The sequence below is a fragment of the Pholcus phalangioides genome, unplaced genomic scaffold, assembly GCF_987345545.1.
Source record: "Pholcus phalangioides strain wild (caught in Gottingen) unplaced genomic scaffold, Ppha-v1.0 ptg000017l_1, whole genome shotgun sequence".
Classification (NCBI taxonomy): domain Eukaryota; kingdom Metazoa; phylum Arthropoda; class Arachnida; order Araneae; family Pholcidae; genus Pholcus; species Pholcus phalangioides.
In genome coordinates this window covers 7,563,878-7,585,036 of record NW_028301610.1, presented here as the reverse complement: position 1 = coordinate 7,585,036, position 21,159 = coordinate 7,563,878, and the positions used below count along the sequence as shown (strand labels likewise).

General features: G+C 36.6%; 1 protein-coding gene across 6 annotated transcripts in view; it reads left to right on the top strand.

The window, feature by feature from the left end:
- The window catches only part of LOC149072178 (ubiquitin carboxyl-terminal hydrolase 10-like), a 92,472-nt gene that overhangs the window by 11,539 nt on the left and 59,774 nt on the right, over window positions 1-21,159 (top strand). For 4 of the 6 annotated variants that reach the window (XM_089246075.1, XM_089246076.1, XM_089246077.1 and 1 more), the window contains exons 2-3: window positions 8,905-8,997; window positions 16,137-16,170. In XM_089246075.1, the coding sequence (XP_089102201.1) occupies window positions 8,905-8,997; window positions 16,137-16,170 (127 nt within the window). Of the gene's footprint in view, window positions 1-8,435; window positions 8,538-8,904; window positions 8,998-16,136; window positions 16,171-21,159 lie in introns of those variants that run through there. The other 2 variants (XM_089246079.1, XM_089246078.1) reach the window with 2 other exon arrangements.

Below are 21,159 nucleotides of genomic sequence, written 5' to 3'. Positions count from 1 at the left end.
CTGCCCATGTTGATAGGCCTAACACTTCAATGGGTAGGGAAGGGCAGTGGGGGAGGGGGTCGCTGCCTATGGTCAGGGCAGACTTTGACATGTAGGGGGGGGTTGCAGCTAAGACCAGTCAGTGAATATATACATACATTAGACATGTTTAAATGTTGGGTCCCCCACTCCCTGCACAAACTCCCCCTTTCTGATGCAGAAATCAGGGCCTGGTTTATATTTTACAAGTCATGGCTCCCACAAGGGGGGGACTGACAGGGATCCAGCCTTGGGGCAATTACCATGATGTTTTATTTTCCCATGCTATAAATTTACTATAGAAGGGCCTGTGAAAAGTCTAGTTTGGGGGCGCATTTAGGGTCCCTGATCCAGTGATATATTGATACAATTTTGTGGGTGGAGGCAGTTGGAAGATGCAACAAACCAGGGAGCCTAGAGGTATGAGAATTTTTTTTTTTTTGCTCTTTGCGGGGGGGGGGCACTCTTCTTCCCCCCCCCCCCCTTAATCCATCAATGCTCTGGTGTGGGAGCCATGCAACAAGTAATGGTGGTACTGAGTTCTGAAGAAAATGATAAAATTAATTGATTCATACCTGATGAACATGAAATACCAGATTTTTTTCTCTAATTCCTTCCCCCCCCCCCTCGCTCGCAAAATCTGTTCTACCATGCCTGCTGATGCCTACTTAGGATAACAAATATTTTGCATGCGTATTAACTATATATAAATTAGCATCAACAATTTCAATTCAGTGTAACAACATTAGATTTCCCTCATATATCGTGCAATCTAGCAGAATTAACAATACATGGCCACATTTAAAATCGTGTAATCAGGATATCGATGTTGTACCTTACATTGATGGCTTATTATAAATCGATACATTGCCCAGTCCTAGTCCCCAGCTTCATGTTGTGTTATAGGTTCTCCAGTCATATGGACTGGAAAAAAGGATATAAAATATCATAGAGATATAACAAAGAAGAGCTGCAACTTTGAGTATGCATGGTTATACAGTCTAGATAAATGCCTGAAACTATATATATTTGTCCCCAGCTTATCATAGATCTGAATAGGTTTTCCTGTCACTTGAAATGACTACTACTTTACCGTACACCAACTCTGATCATATCACTATACAGCAATTTACCTCTAATCGATTTTGGTCAGAAATCTTTCCCTCTATAGATAGCCATGCTTCTTTCCTCATTTAGGATAGAGGGAACTTCTGGCATGACCAGGGTTTGCACTGCCGATCACCATTGTGCCGAATTACAACAAAATATTTAATTTGACAAATGAATAAAAGATCGAATTCACCAAATTGCGAGTGTCCATTCTGCCTCTTGATGGTCGAATCGGCATGTGCAAAAATCTGGAAGTGAAAATTTTGTTGGCCAATTGCGAACAATGTTCAGAGACTTTCAGTACAGTTCCGAAAGGGAGGAGGGGTAGACAGGGGTGATCAACCTCGTCTGAAACCACGACTAGTTGACTGCACCCCAAAGAGCCTACATGAAAAAAACAACTATTGTTTGAGCCCTTTACTCTGATAGTCCTTCCCTCAGTATCACGAATCCCGCTAAAACACCATTGCAGAACAGAATGGATGTAAAACAGAGGGTGCTGCTGAGGCTTGTCAAATTCCCAGAATTTCGGAAAAGGGCACATAAAAATTTGGGGACCTGTGAACCAAATTTCTTTCCTAGTTCCAAGAAGAAGAAAAAACAAAAAAATACCTCTCTTTTCTTTTTCCCCCTTTCTTTCTACCACGTGACATGATCGCAAGATCTTGTAAAGAAGTTTTATTACTTTGAAGTACGAATAAAGCAATTTTCTGTACTATATTGTATTGATATAGCTGTGGGTTGTTGAAGAATAAGATGATGAGATATCTAGTTAGTTTTTTACAGTCAAACATGTTTTACATCCCTCCCTCAACCTTTCAGATCAACTGCCAGTGGGCATTTGATCAGTGAGTCAGCTTTTGTTCAAAGTTTGATAGCAGATGGAGAGAATGATTGTTTTTCCTTCTCCTTCAAGGTAATACCATAGCTGCCAAGTCTCCCGAATTTTCTGGGAATCTCCCGAATTTTAGCTTCATCCCTCGACCTCCCAAAAAGTTCTTAAATCTCCCGAATTTTTACAAAAATCACAAAAAATCCCTAATTGTCCCTAAAAATTCCCTACTTCATTAAAAAAAATCCCCACTTCTGAAAACAATCCCTAAGGAATTTCTTTTGGGTATAAAGTCTTTTGCCTCTGTTTTTTCCCCCTTTCGAAATAACGTCACACGTCGTAAATGGGGAAATTCCCTTTTCAAGGAAGTTTCACAAACCCTCTGATGGTAACAAGAAAGTTGTTTGTCTTATCGTTGAGGGAAATAGCTTAGCAGCCAATAGTCCTCTGGATAATAATTAAAGATTATAGTGCCGCGCATGTGGTCAAAATTTCTTTTGTTGAAGTTACGTACGTGCAATATAACAAAACATGAATACTGATAAGCAAAAACATATTTAATTAATTTTAAATATACTTATTCCCCGATGAATTTCCTTTCATCAAACGTTCCAGAAAAGGGCAGACTTTTCCTTTTTGTACAAGTTGTGTTACGGACATAAACATCAGTCATGGTGAAAAGACTGACATCATCACCCATGTGAAATGAAAAAAACATCAAGCAAGTGTCACAAAAAGTCAGTGTTCTTCAAAAATTGACGCTTATTTTCCCTTCATCTTCCAATGTTTTTGGGATCATTCACACAGAATGTTTGTTCACAACGTTTCTGATTGAACACAATATTTATTTTTTTAGATCACCATTTTGAAGTTTTGGCCCCCAATTTCACTTGTTTTTTGCGTAGGGATTTTATTCCCGAGGGTTTAACTTCCGTGTGTATAAAATCTCCATTTTATTTGACTTCAATTTTTAAGTAGGGATTTTATTCCCTACACTTTAACTTTTCTGTGTGAAAAATCCCTTTTGTATTTATTAGGAAGTGGTTTTAGAATGTAAAAATGTAAAATTAATGACATCATCAAACATGTGGGAAATTTGCTCGCAGAATGGAAATGATAGCCAGTCATGGCAGAATGACACCTTAATTATAGCATTTCACGATTTCATAATTCATGGAAACATCACAAAAAACGAAGTAATTGAACAAATAACTACAACTTACTTAAGAAATGTTAAATATGTTGTCCACCGCGTGTTCTGGCTATGAGGTTGAAAGCACAAAAATTCTTGTTCAACAACAGAATCGGAGTATGCCATGGTCATAATGTGGATGTACTTGCAATTCAGCTTTATTAAACCAAACGTGCCCCCCCCCCCCCCCGGTTAATATTCCTGAGGAATTTCTAACATATAGGGAATGTGCTGGAGATTGCAATTCACCAAAGTTTGCAATCTGACCACTGTTTATAACATTTTGAGGTACCCCCACAGCCAGAAGTTGCAAGGGTTAAGGCATCCTGTCGAAATGGGTCTTCAGCAGCTGCTTTGCTGGTATTGCAATGTGCATCTTGACAGAAGTTCTATCCACACACTGATGCTGTGGAAGTGCCGAAATGATGTGGTTGCACAAAATAGATTATACTGCTGGCCAAGTACAGCATCATCTACTTCCACATTTTGCACTTTTTTCTTTTGCGAAAGAAACTTCCATTGCTTCAGGAGTATCCATGCAAATTTTCAAGTCATTCTGATCTGTACTTATTGTATAGTTTTGGAATCAAAACTTAAATTATAATCACCCTGTATATAGCTGATTATTTTTCATAAATCTGTTACTACTATACAGTAGAACCTTGATTAACTGGGCTTAACAGTGTGTGTGTGTGAAAGTATAAAAAAAACAACAATTGAATATTAAGACTGGGAGATATACAGTAGGAGATGTGCTACTTCTTATGGGAAAGAAAATGAAAATGTATGTGAGGTAGTGTAACTACTAGTACACTGGTCTTTGTCCTAAAGGACAGCTGGTGTCTTTATTGGATTATAGGACCACCTGGCCCTAGCATGAAGGTGTCACTACTGTATCTGCTTCTTTGTGAAGGGAAAAAGAAACCCTGTGAGATAATACAGCACTACATTTAGATGTGTGATGCAATCCTTATTCATGAATTTGCTAAAGATAGAGCATCAGAATGTAGCCAAAGGTTAGAAAATGTTGTAAGAATGAGAAATTTTGGCTTTTATATATAACTTTAAATAACTAAGATACTTCATATGAAAAATATATACACGGCTGGCCACCCAAATTGCAACACCAAGAAAGACAAGAGATATCGCAACAATATTTATTTTGTAGATAACATGTTGACCAAGCATCAAATGATTAAATTTATAGACTTCTGTGAAGTGTGGTTCCTGCCAAAATCAGTAGCCAGAGTAGCCGCCATTGTTGATCACCGCTGCCACACGCCTCGGCATTGATTCAAAGAGACTTTGGATGTGTTCTTGGGGTACAGCAGACCAAGCAGCTTCCATGCGTTGCCAAAGTTGATCTGGTGTGGCAGCTGGGGATGTAATCTGGGTCAATCGTTGAGCAACCGTGGACCACATGTTTTCTATCGGCGAAAGATCCGGAGAGGGAGCTGGCTAGGGAAGCAATTCAATCTGGCGATTGATGAAGAACCTTTGGACAATGCGTGCCACGTGTGGTCGCGCATTATCCTGTTGAAATATGGCTGTGGGCAAGCTCTGAAGGTAAGGAAGGACAACTGGCTCCAACACCTCGGAGATGTAGCGCTGGCTTTTTAAAGTACTGGCAATGAGTACTAGAGGAGTGCGAGAGTGATATCCAATACCGCCCCATACCATAATACCCAGTGCAGGACCAATGTGGTGGTGCATAACGCAGCTGTTCAGCATCCTCTCTCCACGGTGTCTCCAGACTCGAATCCGACCATCGTGGTGTTGCAGACAGAAGCGTGACTCGTCAGTAAAGACAATTTCATTCCATTGTGCCGTCCACATCCTTCTTACATCGCACCATTGGCGGCGGAGACGTCTGTGGTTCTGCGTCAAGGGTAGACGAAGCAATGGACGTCTTGCGGACAGACCACTCTGCTGTAAACGGCGTTGAATGGTACGCGCAGACACTGGATGATGCGGTACAGACTGAATGTGCTGTGCTATGGTTTGTGATGTGGCTGAGGGATCCGTCACTGTCATACGCACAATACGCCTGTCATCACGTGAAGTGGTGCACTGAGGTGGATGCGATCGAACACGTCGGTCCGTCGTACCCTCCTGCATCCAACGATCACATATCCGCATTACAGTTGTTAGGTTTCGTCCAACACGACTACCGATTTCCCTGAAAGATAATCCACAATCTCGGTAGGCCACTATCCTTCCTCTGTCGAACTCGGATACTTGATCAAAAGATGATCGCTGTTTTCTACGAGGCATAATTGATCGTTTTTTTGAAAAAACCACAAGAAAAACACAATTGCTGTACTTCAAATCGTTGAAATCTCCAAGCCTTAAATAGCGCTTTGAAGTGGCGCCACAGGCGCGTGTGATGTGCGTCTGCGTTGAAATTCTAATCATTTGCATATCTCACCTCCGCTAATGCATGTTGTAAATTTCATATTATTTGCATGCTTCCTTCAGGGTGTTGCATTTACGGTGACCAGCAGTGCAAAAACACTTATAAAATCTTATGTCATTTAAAGATATACCATCAGAATGTACCCCAAGGATATAAAATGTGGTAAAAATGAAACATTTTGGCTAATAATGAACCAATATGATATTTTTCAAGGGAAAAAAAATGATATTTAGGCAACTTTTATTTGATTTTTTGAAAAAAAACCAAATTGGTTAAAACAAGGTTTAAACCATGATTTAATTGTATACATTAAATTCAACCCTGAATTTAATGTATACATATTTGTGTTATGGGTCTGTCTGATTTTCATGGCAACCAGAGCTTTTTCAAAGAAATAGCCAACTCAAAATTAGAAAACCTTAAAAAAACATATTTTTAGCCAATTACCACAGTGAAATCAGATTTCAAACCTTGATTTTCAACAAAGGCAAAATCTGTGTGTGGAGGCCCTCCAAGCACCCCCAAGAAAATAAAAAATTAAAAAATTTTGTGGAAAATTAGGATATTGAAGAAAATAGTGTCTTATACTATGTTAATTTATTAATGACCAGGAAGTTACAAAGAACAAGCATTAGTGACCCACAATTTCTGTGGAAGAAATCCTTGTGCCCCTCCAAAAGCCAATTCTGTGTACATGCCCGTGATTTTCGTGATACGAAACGGTGACTACCGCATAGCATATAGATGACAAAACTGAATATTCATGGTAGAGTTTTTACAGATTCGTTATTTTTCTTGAACGATCTCAGAAAATGCTTTACACTTTGAACAGGCATTTCAAATCCTTTAAGATTTTTCAAATAATATGCATTCGCAATCTTGTAGGAACAATGCGAATTTACTCCATATAGACGCTGTCTTTGAATGCCGGCAGATAGCCATGAAAGTACCGTAATTACCGGTATGTAATCAGAGGGGAGAAAATCCGCATGGGAATAGAAATTCCGAAATTTGAAAATTCTGTACACTGCTCTCACATTAACGGAAGCGGCTAAATATCTTCAACAACCCGCGTGTATATCAATACAATACAGTACAGTATACAAAGTAGAACAGTTTCTCAAGGCCACACGATTGTGATGGACTGTGGAAAATAGAATAAAAAAGTTAAAGATTTTTTTTTTTTTTTGGAACTAGAAAAGAACACAACCCGGAGGATGCGTGAACCAAATTTTTATGCTTCCTTTTCGGAAATTCTGGGTTATTGATGCACTATAGCATGTCAATGGCATCTCTGAATACTTATTTATAATCTTATATTTCCATGACGCATACATTGTTCCAAAGAAAATATTTAGTGAATAGAATTGCTCTTCATAGCTCAAGCCTTTATACCTACTAGTGTTCTATTAGCTCTTCTTTGCATCCTTTTAACCATGTGAATGAGTGACCAAAAAAAAGATACAAAACATCTCTCTACCTTACATATTACAAATAATAGCAACAATTTTGAATGCACTTGGTTGCAGTTGCTAACCTGTTAAACTATATGCCTGAAACTATGCTAGTCCCCAGCTTCTCATCAAGTCCAGTGGGTTTTCTGATTAGATGAAATGATCGGAAAAATATTACCTTGTATATTTTTCCAAATAGATCAGTGATGGATTAATTCAGTTTCGTGAGGGAGGCGGTTAGTTGGAAAATGCAACAATCCAGGGGTATGAAATACCTCCCAGAGAATATTTTATTACTTTTTTACTCTTGGGAGAGAGGGTAGTTAACCCTTCTGCCCCCTTTTTCAAATCTGTCAGTGGAATAGATTCAATCTATTGAGCTACCTGAAATTAGATACTGGTTAGCATCTTCAAATCAACCGAGCAGTTGAGTCACTTGAAATGACTGACAAAGGTAAACCTTCAACTTGAAACACACCTGGTCTCACAGACCAGTTAAATGCCTTAAATTATATACTGAGGCCAGCTTCTTGTTGTTGAGTCCAATAGGTTATGTGGGCATATAAAAGTGACTGGGAAAAAAATGCAATACACTTGGCCACCAGGTCTGTTCAAATGCCCAAAATTAGATACTAGTCAGTCCTAAAGCAGAATATGCCAACATCTGTGATGTACAGAAAAATCAGTGCCACTGCAGAACAATTGACAAAAATTTCAAGAAAAGGTGTAAAAAAACACTTGTGGGGATTTTGACTGCAGAACATTTCCACTCAGCTGAGGGCTCGTTGCAGAACAATGCAAAACATTTTGCTTTGAGGCTGGTCAGCAGCTACTCGTCAAGCACACTTTGCCAAAAACAAATTGAATGTCTTAAATTTCATACTGTTCCCCAGCTTGTAAGGCTCAATAGGATGGACTCGCATACACAGCTCAAAGTTAAGGACCACAGAAAACCCAACTTCAGTCAATCACCAAAGTGCCATCAGTGGGATTCAAACCTGGGTTCTTGTAATACAAGTCCCTCACTGTGACCACAAAACCACACAGCAGCCTCACATAAAGACATCTGTTTAAAGGTGCTTCTACAAGCATATGCTATGCATTGTCTTTGATTGGTTTACACTACTATTCCCCATCAATACATACGGATGTCAAGAAATACTTCATAGCAAGCCAAACAATTCACACTGGATGAACTTCCAACTCTGAACAGCATCCAGCTCTTGGCACATCAAAGGGATTTGTGTTCCTGAATTGTATTTTTGACTTTTTGTAGCAAAGGATGTGTGTGATGCAGTTGGGTTATGTATGAGAGGGAAAAAAAGTACCCATGGTCAAAGAGATATCTAGCCGTACCTTAATATCTTTTCATTTATTGATATTGTTTTTTCTTTACATCTTATAATATTTCAGGTATGATTATGAGACCTTATAATCCACTTGTGGAGTTTTTGGATCAAGGGGTTTTGGGCTGTACAAAACCTTGGTTCTTTGAAACATTCATTGAACATATAAGTAAGAACAAAACAAACAATGAACTAATATCTTAAAAATCTGAAATAAAACTAATAGAACATGGTTTTTCTTGAAGAAAATTTAACAATAAAATTACAATTTCATTAACAATTAAACAAATTTTTTTAAGCTCCAGGAAGGACCAAATGGGTCCCCAAGAGCTGTAAAATGTGTTTTATTCTCGTTACATTGTCTGCCTTTTGTATATGTTTGTATTGCATGTGAGGTGTGTTTTGCAAATAAAAGAAAAATAATTTGGGCTTTTGCTTACTCTGTCAATAACTATCAAAACCCAGGTTGAATACAATGAGTTTTAAGAAATTAGATGTTTTATATATATTTATAAATTTTGTCTTTGGTTTTTCAGGTGTTTCTAGACTTGGATGATGTAGATGATGATAAAGAGAAAGATTTTCTTATTCAAATAATCAAGTCACCTCAAAGGAACCCGAACATTGTGGTGAGAATTTCGGAATTTGCTGTTGCAGGTTGGGGGGGGGGGCCCAAACAACATCTGAGCAAAACCAATATAAGAAAGTAATGGTCCGATACTGTAAAATGGGGCATTTGGTTACTCTTACTTTTTCTCTCACTGAGTCTCCAGATACTACCCTGGTTCCAGATGGTTTTCTATATGCACTGTATACAAGAAAATAAAACCTGTATTCCTTTTAAGATGCCCACGTCTATTGCTGTGCATTGTGGGAATACACATTAAAAACAATGTGCACAGCATTTTATTATGGAATGAAATCTTGTGTATTCTACACAGAGAAATGACTCCATACGGGTGGGAAAAAAAATTAGAAGAAACATTAAAAACTTAGAAGAAATGTTAAAAACGAAGGGTTGAATATATTTGAAGATGGGAGATTGAGTCCATCTAAACAAGCATTAGCAAAGAACTGACTCCCCATAAATTTTGCATCATGCATCTGATTCAATCTTTGGTATGTGAAAAAATAGAATATCTTGCCAATAAAGTTTAGTTGCCAACTTTTTCCCAAAATCGGGGGTCTCTCCGGCCGAAAGTTAGATCAGTTTTGTAGGCGTTTCACAAAATTCAAATTAACAAAACCGTAAATTTGGCATTGCATTTCTTTTGTGATAAATTAGCTAAATTGTTTTGCTTTCCACAACATTACTTTTCACAAAATTAATGACTGTTTTCACAGAAATAAGGAAAATTTTCATAAAAGCAGGACCCTGCAAAAAGTCTAGACAGACCTATGTTTCAGGGTTTAAGCTACGGTCAAATTTTTTGTAAAATGCAAAAGAAAATCGTAGAATGTGAAAAAAGTAGTAGCCACTTTTGTAAAAATGCGTACAGGAGGTGCACAATGAGTAGACATCCAACCATCAATCATTACATTAGCATTGTAGCAAGCTTTTCCCCAATTTTTGCTTTTTTGCAAAAGGAATTTTTTTATCCAGCTTAAACCCTGCTGTGTTTAAATGTTTGCTATAAATCTTCAAGATTTTGTTTACCATGTTTACATTAAAAGAACGTAGGTGTCGGTAGGGGATATGATCAAAGTATTTAAAATTTTCAATGGAATGCGTAATATGGACCATGAGTTATTAATACACCATCAATCAACTGCTTCGACAAGGGGACACCATTATCATTTGGTTTGCCCAAGTGCCGCAGTGGTAAGATGCCTGTCTTTCACCATGAAGGTTACTGTCAAGGTCCCTGAGTTTGAATCCAACAAGAACATCAGAAATAAGTTCTTTACCTGCCGAGCCTAGGGCAACCACCGATAGATGGTGCCTTTATTTTCCATCCAACTCCACTGGTTGGAAATTGCCATATGGCAATAAATGACCATAGTTAGTGTGGAGTAAAGTAGTATCATTTAGAAAGGGACAATTCCAGGTTATGATGTTGCAAGGAGTTTTCTCTAATAGCGTTGTTAATAAATGGAATAGCTTATACTTACAATGGTCATGAATTCTAGCACAATCGACACGTTTAAAAAAGAAGTCATCATCATCAACAACCATTTTCAATCCACTGCTGGATGAAGGTCTCCTCTAAATTTTCCCATTCTGCTCTGTCTGATGCCTTAGCCATCCAGTTGACTCCTGCCACTTTCCTGATCTTGTCAATCCATCTTGCGTGGGGACACCTTCTCGGATGTTTAACACCACGGGGGTACCACTCTAGAATACTTGTGGTCCATCTGTTGTCCTGTCTTCTTGCAATATGTCCAGCCCATTTCCATTTCAAACGTTTGATTCTTTCCATGATATTGTATACCTTTGTGTGGTTCCTTATCCGAGTGATTTGTTTTCTGTGTCTTCTTGTGATGCCTAACATACATCTTTCCATGCTCCTTTGCATTGTCTGTAGCCTTTGTATCGTCTTGCTTGTAAGTGTCCATGTTTCAGCTCCATAAGTCAGTGCTGGTAGTACACACTGGTTAAAAACTTTTCTTTTTGGACATAATGGCATGTGACTCTTCAGAATTACGCAGTTTTTGCCAAAAGTGCTCCATCCAATCCTGATCCTTCTGTTTATTTCATTAATGATTTCGTTGTCCATGGTGATGTCTTGTCCCAGGTATACATAGCTTTCTACTTCTTCGATCTCTGTGTTGTTGAGCAAGATTGTCCTCTTCAACGCAAACGGGTTGAACATAACTTTATTTTGCAGATTCATTTTCAAGCCCACCTGAATACTTGCCTTCGCCAATTCTTGTACCATTTCTTTTAGTTCGACTGGATTGCTGCTGATAACAACAATGTAGTCTGCAAAACGCAAATTGTTGAGAAACTCTCCATTTATTTTAATTCCTTTTTTATCCCAATCCAGTTTTCTGAATACTTCTTCTAAAACAGCGGTAAAGAGTTTTGATGAGATAGTATCACCCTGTCTGACTCCTTTTCCAAGTTTAATTTTTGCTTTTCCTTTATCCAAACGAATCGTTGCAGTTGCTTTGTCATATATTTTCTTGATGATATTGATGTAAGTCTTCTCTACTTCAATTACATCTAGAGCTTTAACAACAGCAAATTTGAAGATGGAGTCAAACGCTTTCTCAAAATCAATGAAGGCCATACACAATGGTAATTCGTATTCCTTATGTCTCTCTCTAAGTTTCCTGATTGTTTGGATGTGATCCATTGTACTAAATCCACTTCAAAATCCTGCCTGTTCTTTTGGTTGAGCTTCGTCCAATTTGGATTCAAGCCTATATGCCAGCACTTTGGTGAAGATTTTATAAATTACTGATAGGAGACTGATTGGTCGATAGTTCTTGATATCTTCTTTTTCACCCTTTTTGTAAAGAAGAACCATCATTGCGTTATTCCAATTTTCAGGCACATCTGATTTTGTGAGACAATTTGTGAACAAGGCAGCTAGCATATTGGCAAATTCTTCTCCTGCTTCTTTAATAATGTCTATTGAAATCCCATCTTCACCTGGGCATTTGCCTTTTTTCATACATCTTATGGCCTTGTAGATTTCCTTTTTCAGCACAGATGCTACTTGTACAAATTCGGCTTCATTTTCTTTTCTTTCTGTTCCCTTTCCTCTGTCCCAATCCTGTTGTTCTTGTTTGTATAGAGTATTATAAAATTCCTCAACAATACTAATGATTTCATTTCCATCTTTTCTTTTTAGTGCAAAAATTTCCTTTCTCCCAACACACAGTTTTCATTTCGCTGATTTTAAGCTCCTATTATCTTCCAATGCTTTCTTTACAATATCGCAATTAAACTTCCTGACATCGTCTGTAATCCGCTTTCGTACTGTCTTGCAAAGTTCTGCATATTCCACTTTTGATTTAGGGTCATTCTTCTTAATCTGAAATTCTCTCCGGTCTTTTATAAGTTTCTTTGTTTCTTCTGTTATTTTCTTCACCGGATTGATTTCTTTTTTTCCAGCGACTTCTTTTGCTACTTCTTTTAGGGTAGTGGTTAAAGTTTTACTCATCGTGGTGACATCTTGTTTATCCTCAGTGGTGTTATACAGCAAATCAAATCAGTTCTTCAGCTCTAACTGGAATTCATATCTATGTTCTTGAAACTTTACCATATCGATGACAGTTTTTCTATTTTTGATAAGTTTCGCTCTTCCCATCCTAGTATTAAGCCTTATTCTGCGTCTAACCAGTCGATGATCACTTCCTGTATGGAATTTGTTGAGAACACTGCAGTCTTGGATTATATGCTTCTTATTAGATAGGATGTAGTCGATCTCACTAGTTGTTCCAGTTGGGCTTCTCCAGGTCCACTTTCTTTGGGGTTTCTTAAAAAATGAATTCATGATACATAACTGTTCGCTCTCTGCAGATTCGACGAGTCTGTTTCCTCTGTCGTTTCATACACCATAACCATGACTTCCAACTGAGCTTTCGCCATTTCTTCTCTCTCCAATTCTGGCATTGAAGTCACCCATTACTATCGTGATATGATGGTTTCCTTTACTATGCAGCTTGTCTAGTTCTTCATAAAAGTCTTCTACTTCTTCCTCAGAATAGCTAGTTGTTGGTGCATAGATTTGTATAATCTGTATCCGGTATCTGCTTTATATTTGTATAACCAGCTTTGCAACTCTATCAGTTGTACTATCTAACTCAACTATGTGATCTTTCCACTTTTTATGAATGAGAAATCCTACTCCACTGGTTTTTCAATTATCTGTTCCCCTGTAGTAAAATACATGTCCACTAGCAAGTTCAATTTTCTCCTCTCCTTTTCTTATTACACAGATGCCTAAGATGTCCCAATTTATTCTTTCCAGTTCTTCCAACTCCTGCAAATGATTTTCCGAAGAAAGAGATCGTCCGTTATATGTGGCCAAGGTCATCTTATGGCAGCCTGGTCCAACCCAGAGATTCTTAGCACCCTCTGTCTTCATGTCTTGCTGGTAGCTGCCATAACCAGGGACACTCAGACTGCTGGGGACTGAGAGCCTTAGTTTATTGACAGAGTTCATATTTCTTTTTTAGAGGGTTTTTGGCCATAATCCTCCACGCTGGCCAGTGCCGTTAAGCCCATCCGCGTCCGTTCACCACGTGTTAAACATGACTACTTACAGGATGCACCACGAGAAGGTGTGGGTTGGACTTTAAGCCTCTACTTCTAGTCAATTCCTTCAAGTCCTCATAATGAGAGGCTATTAGGGCTATTCAACAGCCCTAAAAAAAGAAGTACAAAAAAATATATTGGGATAAATCAAGAAGCTATTCATACTTAGACTAATACAACTGTAATCTTTTTATGGGTAGTGTATTATATAATTTTTTTTGTATATCTCAATGCTCTTGTGTTGGGGGTTGCTGTACTTTAGTTATATTTAACCCCGTTCACATTTGTAACAAAACATCCTGGGAAGTTCCCTGTAATGGGGATTTTTGCTACAAACCATTCACATAACGTTTAGTTTATGCCGGTAATCCCTCTTCTTTCTGGAAGTCATCACTGGTTACGTGGGTTGAACGGAAGTACTTGATTCAAGATGGCTGACGAAGGAGCTTACAGTAGTTTTCGCAGTGCAAAGGATTATGGGAGAGAAGGTCAGTGTCGACCACCAATCCACCCCAAGAAAGATGGGCTTTTTTGATGAGCTTTTCTCCCCTACGAGGGGAAAAAGTTGCCATGTCGGTAATTATCACCAAAGCGACCCCCCAATCTTGCACATGTGAACGGGGCTTTTGACATTCATATGTATTATGGGCATCTTTTTTCAGCCACCTCATTAGGCAATCTGCCTGTTGTGGCCTTATAAATACATTTATGACAGTGTTTTCAAAACTATATCCATGATTTCAGCTTTTTTTTATTTGATTGTGATTATTAGAAATTAAATTGTAATGCTTAAAACAAGAAAAATAAGCATTTTCGTCTTGAAATTTTACCTTTTTCATAAATTAAACATATTGCAATATTACTGAATTAGCAAATAGTCTCATGGATGATCAATACTTTTCAGTTATGGAAAACCTTTAAGACATGCGCTGTCTAAACCACAAATGAAAGCCATGGAAAAATAACTTGTTGAAATGGAATAAGTTTTTAAATGGGTTGCGAGTCCTTGAAGATGGAGGGTATAGAGTTATTTTTATCACCTTTTTTTAAGAAACACTTATTTCTTAGAAATGGGTAACGAGAGGGTTTTCTTATTTAAAATGGTTCCAGAAAGGAGCCAATTTATTGCTGGAAATTTAGTGGAGTAGCTCTTCTAAAGCTGGGTTCTCATGTTTCTATGGATTCGGCTCATAAATTGAAGAACATGTCATTGGGAATAGTTGGTGAGAATTAGTCAAATACTTGATAAATATCTCAGCTATCAAAGAAATAGAATTTGTAGGAGGACAAGCTCTGAGTAAAAAATGAAATGCTGACATTAAGGGTTGAGCTCATTAATCCACAAGCGAATTCACGAATGAGCTATCCATGGCTTACTAGTCTGGTGGAAACTTGGCTTTCAATAGAAAATGAAATTTATAAAAGGGGTCATTCAAGTATTACGTCAGCATTGAGGGGGGGGGGGTTTGAAGGTTGCTTACGTCATCAACCACCCCTTTTGAAGATATAAAATATTCTAAGCTGCTGACGAAATTTTGCTGAGAAGGGGGGAAGGGGGTCAGTGTTTTGCTGACGGGGACGGGGGGTCCAAAAATGGCTAAAAATCTGCTTACGTAATACTTGAATGGCCCCAAAGGGAAAAGAATCAAATTGAAGCATCATGTAGGTGGTAAAAATATTTGTCATTAGAAAACTCAGTTTCATGAGAAAGTGGGGAAAAAAAGAACAGTGGCTGAACAGAAATACATAAAACTAGCCAATTGATGAATTCAAATAGGAATTAGTTAATTTATAGTCAATCTCAAAATTTGCTAATATCTGATCATACTGGTTTTTAACTCTTCAGTGGGCAAGGCCGCATATATCTGATCAAGAAAAACCATTATAGTTTATCATTGACAAGCCCAGATATTTTGTAAATCTGATTTCCAATGGAGTACATGTTCTCAACCCTTTACTTTGCACCTGCTAAAAATCGGAAGAAAGCCTACTTCTCATTAGAAAAGGTATGGCATTTTGAAGGGGGGTTTAATGATTTCTGCTGTGCCCGTGAAAGAATTAAATAGTATGGATATATTGACAACAAGCATGAAAAGAGGCAAATTCAAAATATATATCTAGAATTAAAAATAGGCCTATATCTAGTTCTGCTCTGGTATGCTTGTATTAGCTATATGTAGGGTCATAATTTAAAATTTAAGAATTACAGAAAAATATTAATGAACTCATTTCACAAGACAAAAACCCATTTAAAACTGAAAATTTTGATTTTTTGATTTTCTGTTCTATAAACTGGTTTCACTGTATTTATGTCAAACTTTTACTAAAAGTAAAGTATTAACTGTGACTGAGTGTTCTGTAACATGCATTTTCTAAAAGTGTTGCCAAAATAGTTTGAAAAACTATAATAATTAATAGGGCTTGACAAATCGAAAAAAGTCTAGATGCCAGCTAAATTTCTCAGAAGCCTAGTATTTTTTTTTTCTCTAGAAAACCTTTTAAATGTTTTTTTTTTTTTTTTTTTTTGTTAAGCTTAACAAATATTGTTTTGATTTTCAGTTTCCATGGGATCATATGGCAAATAATCATAAAGGTATGTTATATATACAATGCATGTTTGAAGAAAACTTTTTTTCCTTGTGAAATTTTTTTGCTTATATATATTTTTCAGTATAAAATGAGAGATTTAAAGGAAACCATTTTAAAAAATGGCATTATATAAATGAGTTATATCTGCCACTTTGTTAGGCTTTATGCCAGTTGTAAAAAAACAAATTTCTCTTGAAAAAGCTAGCCAATATTGGAGAAATTAATGCACTCTTTATCAGGATTGGGGTTATGAACAGCATAAGTGAATTTTACTGTTTTTAAACTGTCCATAACTTCAAAAAGACTAAGTATGACATGGAAACCAAAAACTCCTTAACTATCACAAAATTGTCCAAAACCTGTCCTTTTTAAATGCCAAAATTATTTCATTAAAACAAATAGATTTTTCTTTGATTATATTAACAAAAAATAAGAACTTGCTAAACATTTTCAAAACTTTCCTTAACGTCAGAGTCAGGATTGGCAAGATTTCAGAGAGTCGAGTAAAAAAAAGTAAATCATTTTTAACTAAGTAAAAGTTTTTAATGTAACCTTTTCACACCTGAGCCAAAACTGACTATTTTAAAAAAAAAAACGATTGATTTGTGTTTATGGTATGCCAAAATGTTCTTCGGTAGGCCTATCTTTTTAGGACCATTTGAGTTAGGTACTCGTGCGTGTACCTCAGGTCTTAACTTGAAAAGAAAAGGTCTAACGAAAAGAATCATCAAAAAAACTATTTAAAGCTCTTAAAAATAAGGTACACGTGTGTATACTTCTAGAGTGAGAGAGAAAGAGGATACTGTCTGAAACTTCAACTACAAAACCATACACGACAAATAAGATATGAATTAATAATAAAATTTAAAACCAAATAAAAGATTGCAAAATTTAATACAATGTTTATAAAAACAGTTAAATGACTGCTATTGGCAGATAGATACTATGATTATGGCTTCAAACCACCAACTTCAAGAGATGACACTTTAAGATAATTTTAGATTTATTGACAAATTTTAGATCCAGCCTGTTTTGTAATCTAGGTGTGGGTTTTTTCACATATAAGCCAAATTTTCCTTTGGTATTCATCTACTTTTTCATGCCATGTTTTGTCACTTTTGATATATCAGACAGTTTTGAGTGTTTTGAAGATGTACTATTAGTAGGTTCAGACAGTTTGGTATAATAGTATTCTTTATGTTCGAAAGAAAATCTGTCACACTTTTCATGTCACTTTTTTACGTTTTGCGCAGCTTTAAAACTTTTAGGCACTTCTTTTAATCTGCTAGTGGGTTTTAAAGTGCTTTGGTATCATCAAAGGAAAACTGATTGGTTTTATGTCACATTTTGGCACGTGACAGTTTTTAATTTGCTGAAAATTAATTTTTAGTATGCTACTTTTATTAAAAGAAAATATGTTGGTTTCCTTTATTTTTTGAGGTTTTTGGGCATTTTTTTGCAGTACAATCCATATCTTGTCCAAAACCCCAACACCACTCAGTGCCAAAATATGGCAAGAAAACAATAGTTTTTCTTTAACAATAGATACAAATAAAAGCACTCGCAGGTAAAAAAAAAAGTCATCAATGCAAAATTGTTCAAAACCTCAAAGTGAATGTGATAAAATATGGTATGAAATCAGTGGCTTTTCCTTTGTGATACTACTACTACAGGCTGGAACGCAAGTGCCCCAGGCAGAAAAATTTAGGGGGGGGGGACAAAAATATCATTATAAAATTATTAATTTTTAAAGTGGTGCGGGCCAAAAAATAATACAAAAATCCTAGTCACAGCCCTGCTACTACCGTGTTTCCCCAAAAGTAAGAACTACCACAAAAATAAGCTCTAGCAAAAATTTTCAATCAGACGCATTTAGCATGTCATTGCAACACATGATGGATGTATTGAAATATAATATAATAAATATATATAAAATGATAATGGTTTTATTATTATTTATTGTCATGAAAATATAAATGAAATCATTGAAATTTATACTTGAAATAAGTTATAATATAAACAAAAATTAAATTTTTGCTTAATCGCAAGAATTACTTCTTGCTTTCAACATGATCAACATTATGTGATTACCTGTGTGTCTTTCATGTTGTTGCAACTTTGAAAATAGTGTTAAAACTATGACATATTATTTTGGCTCTTGAACAGTGGTACTTTTATTACAGTGGGAGCTGCTGTATCAATGGGTAATTGAAACCTTCTGCAACATAAAAAAACGACTGTTATGACCTAAATTACTGTGTATATATGTATAAAGCATGAACTCATAAACTATGAGCTATAAAGAAATTTAGCATTTTTATAGTAGTAAACAAATCTTTAGAAATACAGTAGAACCTTGATTATCTGAGCAGCAGATTAACTGGGTATGGAAATTTTAATTTCATGTTAAGCTCTTCTCTATTCATGTTTTCTTTTCTTTTTTCATTGGTAATGTAAGATTTTGTGAAGGTAGTAATGAAAAACATTTCCATTTTGTAGAACCAAATTTCTTCATTCTTTTACAGAACCCCCGTTCTCATTCTCAGAGGTCTCATCTCGACATGTTGAAATGGCAGCCCCCCCCCGCCCCCATGTATATATACAGTACATCGCAAAAGTTTAGACACTAGTTAGGATCACACATTATATATGAAACTATCAATTGTAAAATCACAAATTAATTATCACTTATTAGGGTGAACATGTACTTCGTGTTAAAAGTAATAAAATTATACCATGCAATATTTATAGACAACACAATCACAAAATAAACAAAAATAGCATAAACAATCGACGCAAAAGTTTAGATAAAGTTAGACTCCGACCTGCATTATCTTGCTGAAACTCCTACTGGAGACCAGCTAGAGGTTCACCAGATAGTAATAGATCACGCTTTAGTGTCTATGTAATGCTGAGTATTTTGACAAACCTCTAAGAGAGGCTATTGATACCTTCCATTGCAGCAGAATGCAGCCAAAACCATCAGCAAACCACCACTATGACTACAATTAGTCCATGGTTTCTTGTGCAATCAGTGCCCTAATCTTTCTGACCCATCTAGGTTTCACTTCTCATCGCTGAAAATAACCAAATACCATTTTGGTTTATATGGCACACACTTGCCAGTTCACTGTAATCTTTGTATTTCCTGCTCAAGTTGAAACCTAAGCTCCAAAAGCTGATTTTTCCATAATTTTTTGAAAAACTACCTTACCAGTTTCTCATATATGTGTGTGCATCGTATCCATTCACACTGAGAGTCCAGACAAAATTTTAAATTGCTGTGCAGACATCGTTTGCATAGATGCCAGTCTTTGGATTCTAATTTGAATTCTATTTGAATTAACAACAATTAGTTTATTAATTCAAGTTTAACAAAGTTGTTTAGCCTTTTAAGAATTTTAACAATGGTAACAAAGAAACAAAATTATTTTAAGTCATACCACATCTAGTCCAGATGTTACAACATCAGCATACTTGGAATATCTCATAAACATCATTACAGGTGCTGATCGGAGGAAAGCATGTGCACACACTAGTGACTTCAGTGGTGCAGATCAGCCTCTGAGCATGGAGGTAATACTTTGGTGACTTGGCAAGAAAAGCGTGAGATCATCAGGAAGAAGTCACCTGCAGCATCAGTAGAGGTTCAGGATGAGAAAAAGCAACAAAGACTGACAACAGTGATGATGGTGTGGCCAGGCAGTATTGTGCCACTGCACATGTGAGATTCAAGAAGAATTATAGTCGTATGGCATCTTAGGTAGTTGAACGGATCGGGCATAAACAACGGCCATTAAAAAATGTTCAGATCTGATTTACATAATAATTCACAAAAACTTAAAATTTGAAACTCAACTTATTTTGGCAACAATAATTGAAACAGCAATTTTATCAGGATCATGCCTCTCAGGCTATGGTGGAGGAAACAATAAAAACCACAAGCATGATCTTATGTGGTAAAATAAACAATTTCTACTATAAATGTATGCAAATTCAATTGTATGAACATTTGCAAAGTAAATAAGATAGAAGCACCTATTCCACAGGGAAACATAATTTATTTGTCCTCAGTCAATTATAATACTATACAAAGAGTTTACGATTAAATTACACATTTTACAATATTTGAAAGAAAATACAAAGAGAAAGAAAAAATATTTGAATGGACATGGTAGAACAGTTAATTCATAATGTGATGATGAAAGCTGGGACAGGAAAGGAAGCAGTAACTAAAAGCTAGTAAAATGCTCTCGACCCTATGACATCTCTGCACTTGTGATACGCACAAATTTTCTTATTTCTTTTGACCTGAAAGAAAGATAAAAAGAATGAAGTATATATCGACCCAATAGGTGTACAGACCTGCCAACTCTCCCGATTTAGGCGGGAGACTCCGAATTTTTCATCCTTCTTCCCGCTCTCTGGATTTTGGCAGAGAATTAGATTTTACGCGGGCTTTCGCGTTGTCGTGCCGTCAATGATTACCGTCGTCATTAAGGAAGACACCCATGGAGGACAGCTGTAGTCATTTCCATCGAGCAGCCTTAAAAAAGTGTCTGTGACCGCATTTAAACAACTGGCAAAGACACGACTTGGTTTTCGTAGCGTTTATCCGCAATCATTTATCAGGGGCATGACCTTGGTTGCTGAAATTCCTGTATAATCGTTATTGTATTCCATCAACAGCCGTGCAGTAAACACGTTTTTTCGTCAGCAGCTTTGTAATTTGAATTTTTTAAAATCGTTTCTTCCAATTAAAAATCTTCAGGAAGAAAATATAAAATTTTTAAGCTATATAAAGCTTTTAAGAGTTCATATACTCAAGATTATCATTCACTGATAGCACCCACGAAAGGAAACATATATACTTTATGAACAGTATGTAGATGTGATTTCTCTATTCTGCATGGAAAGATTGTCATGGAATTATATTCTGCTCAGTCGCAATGCAGAACCTGCCTTGGGGAGGGGGGAATGTAACTTTTTCTTA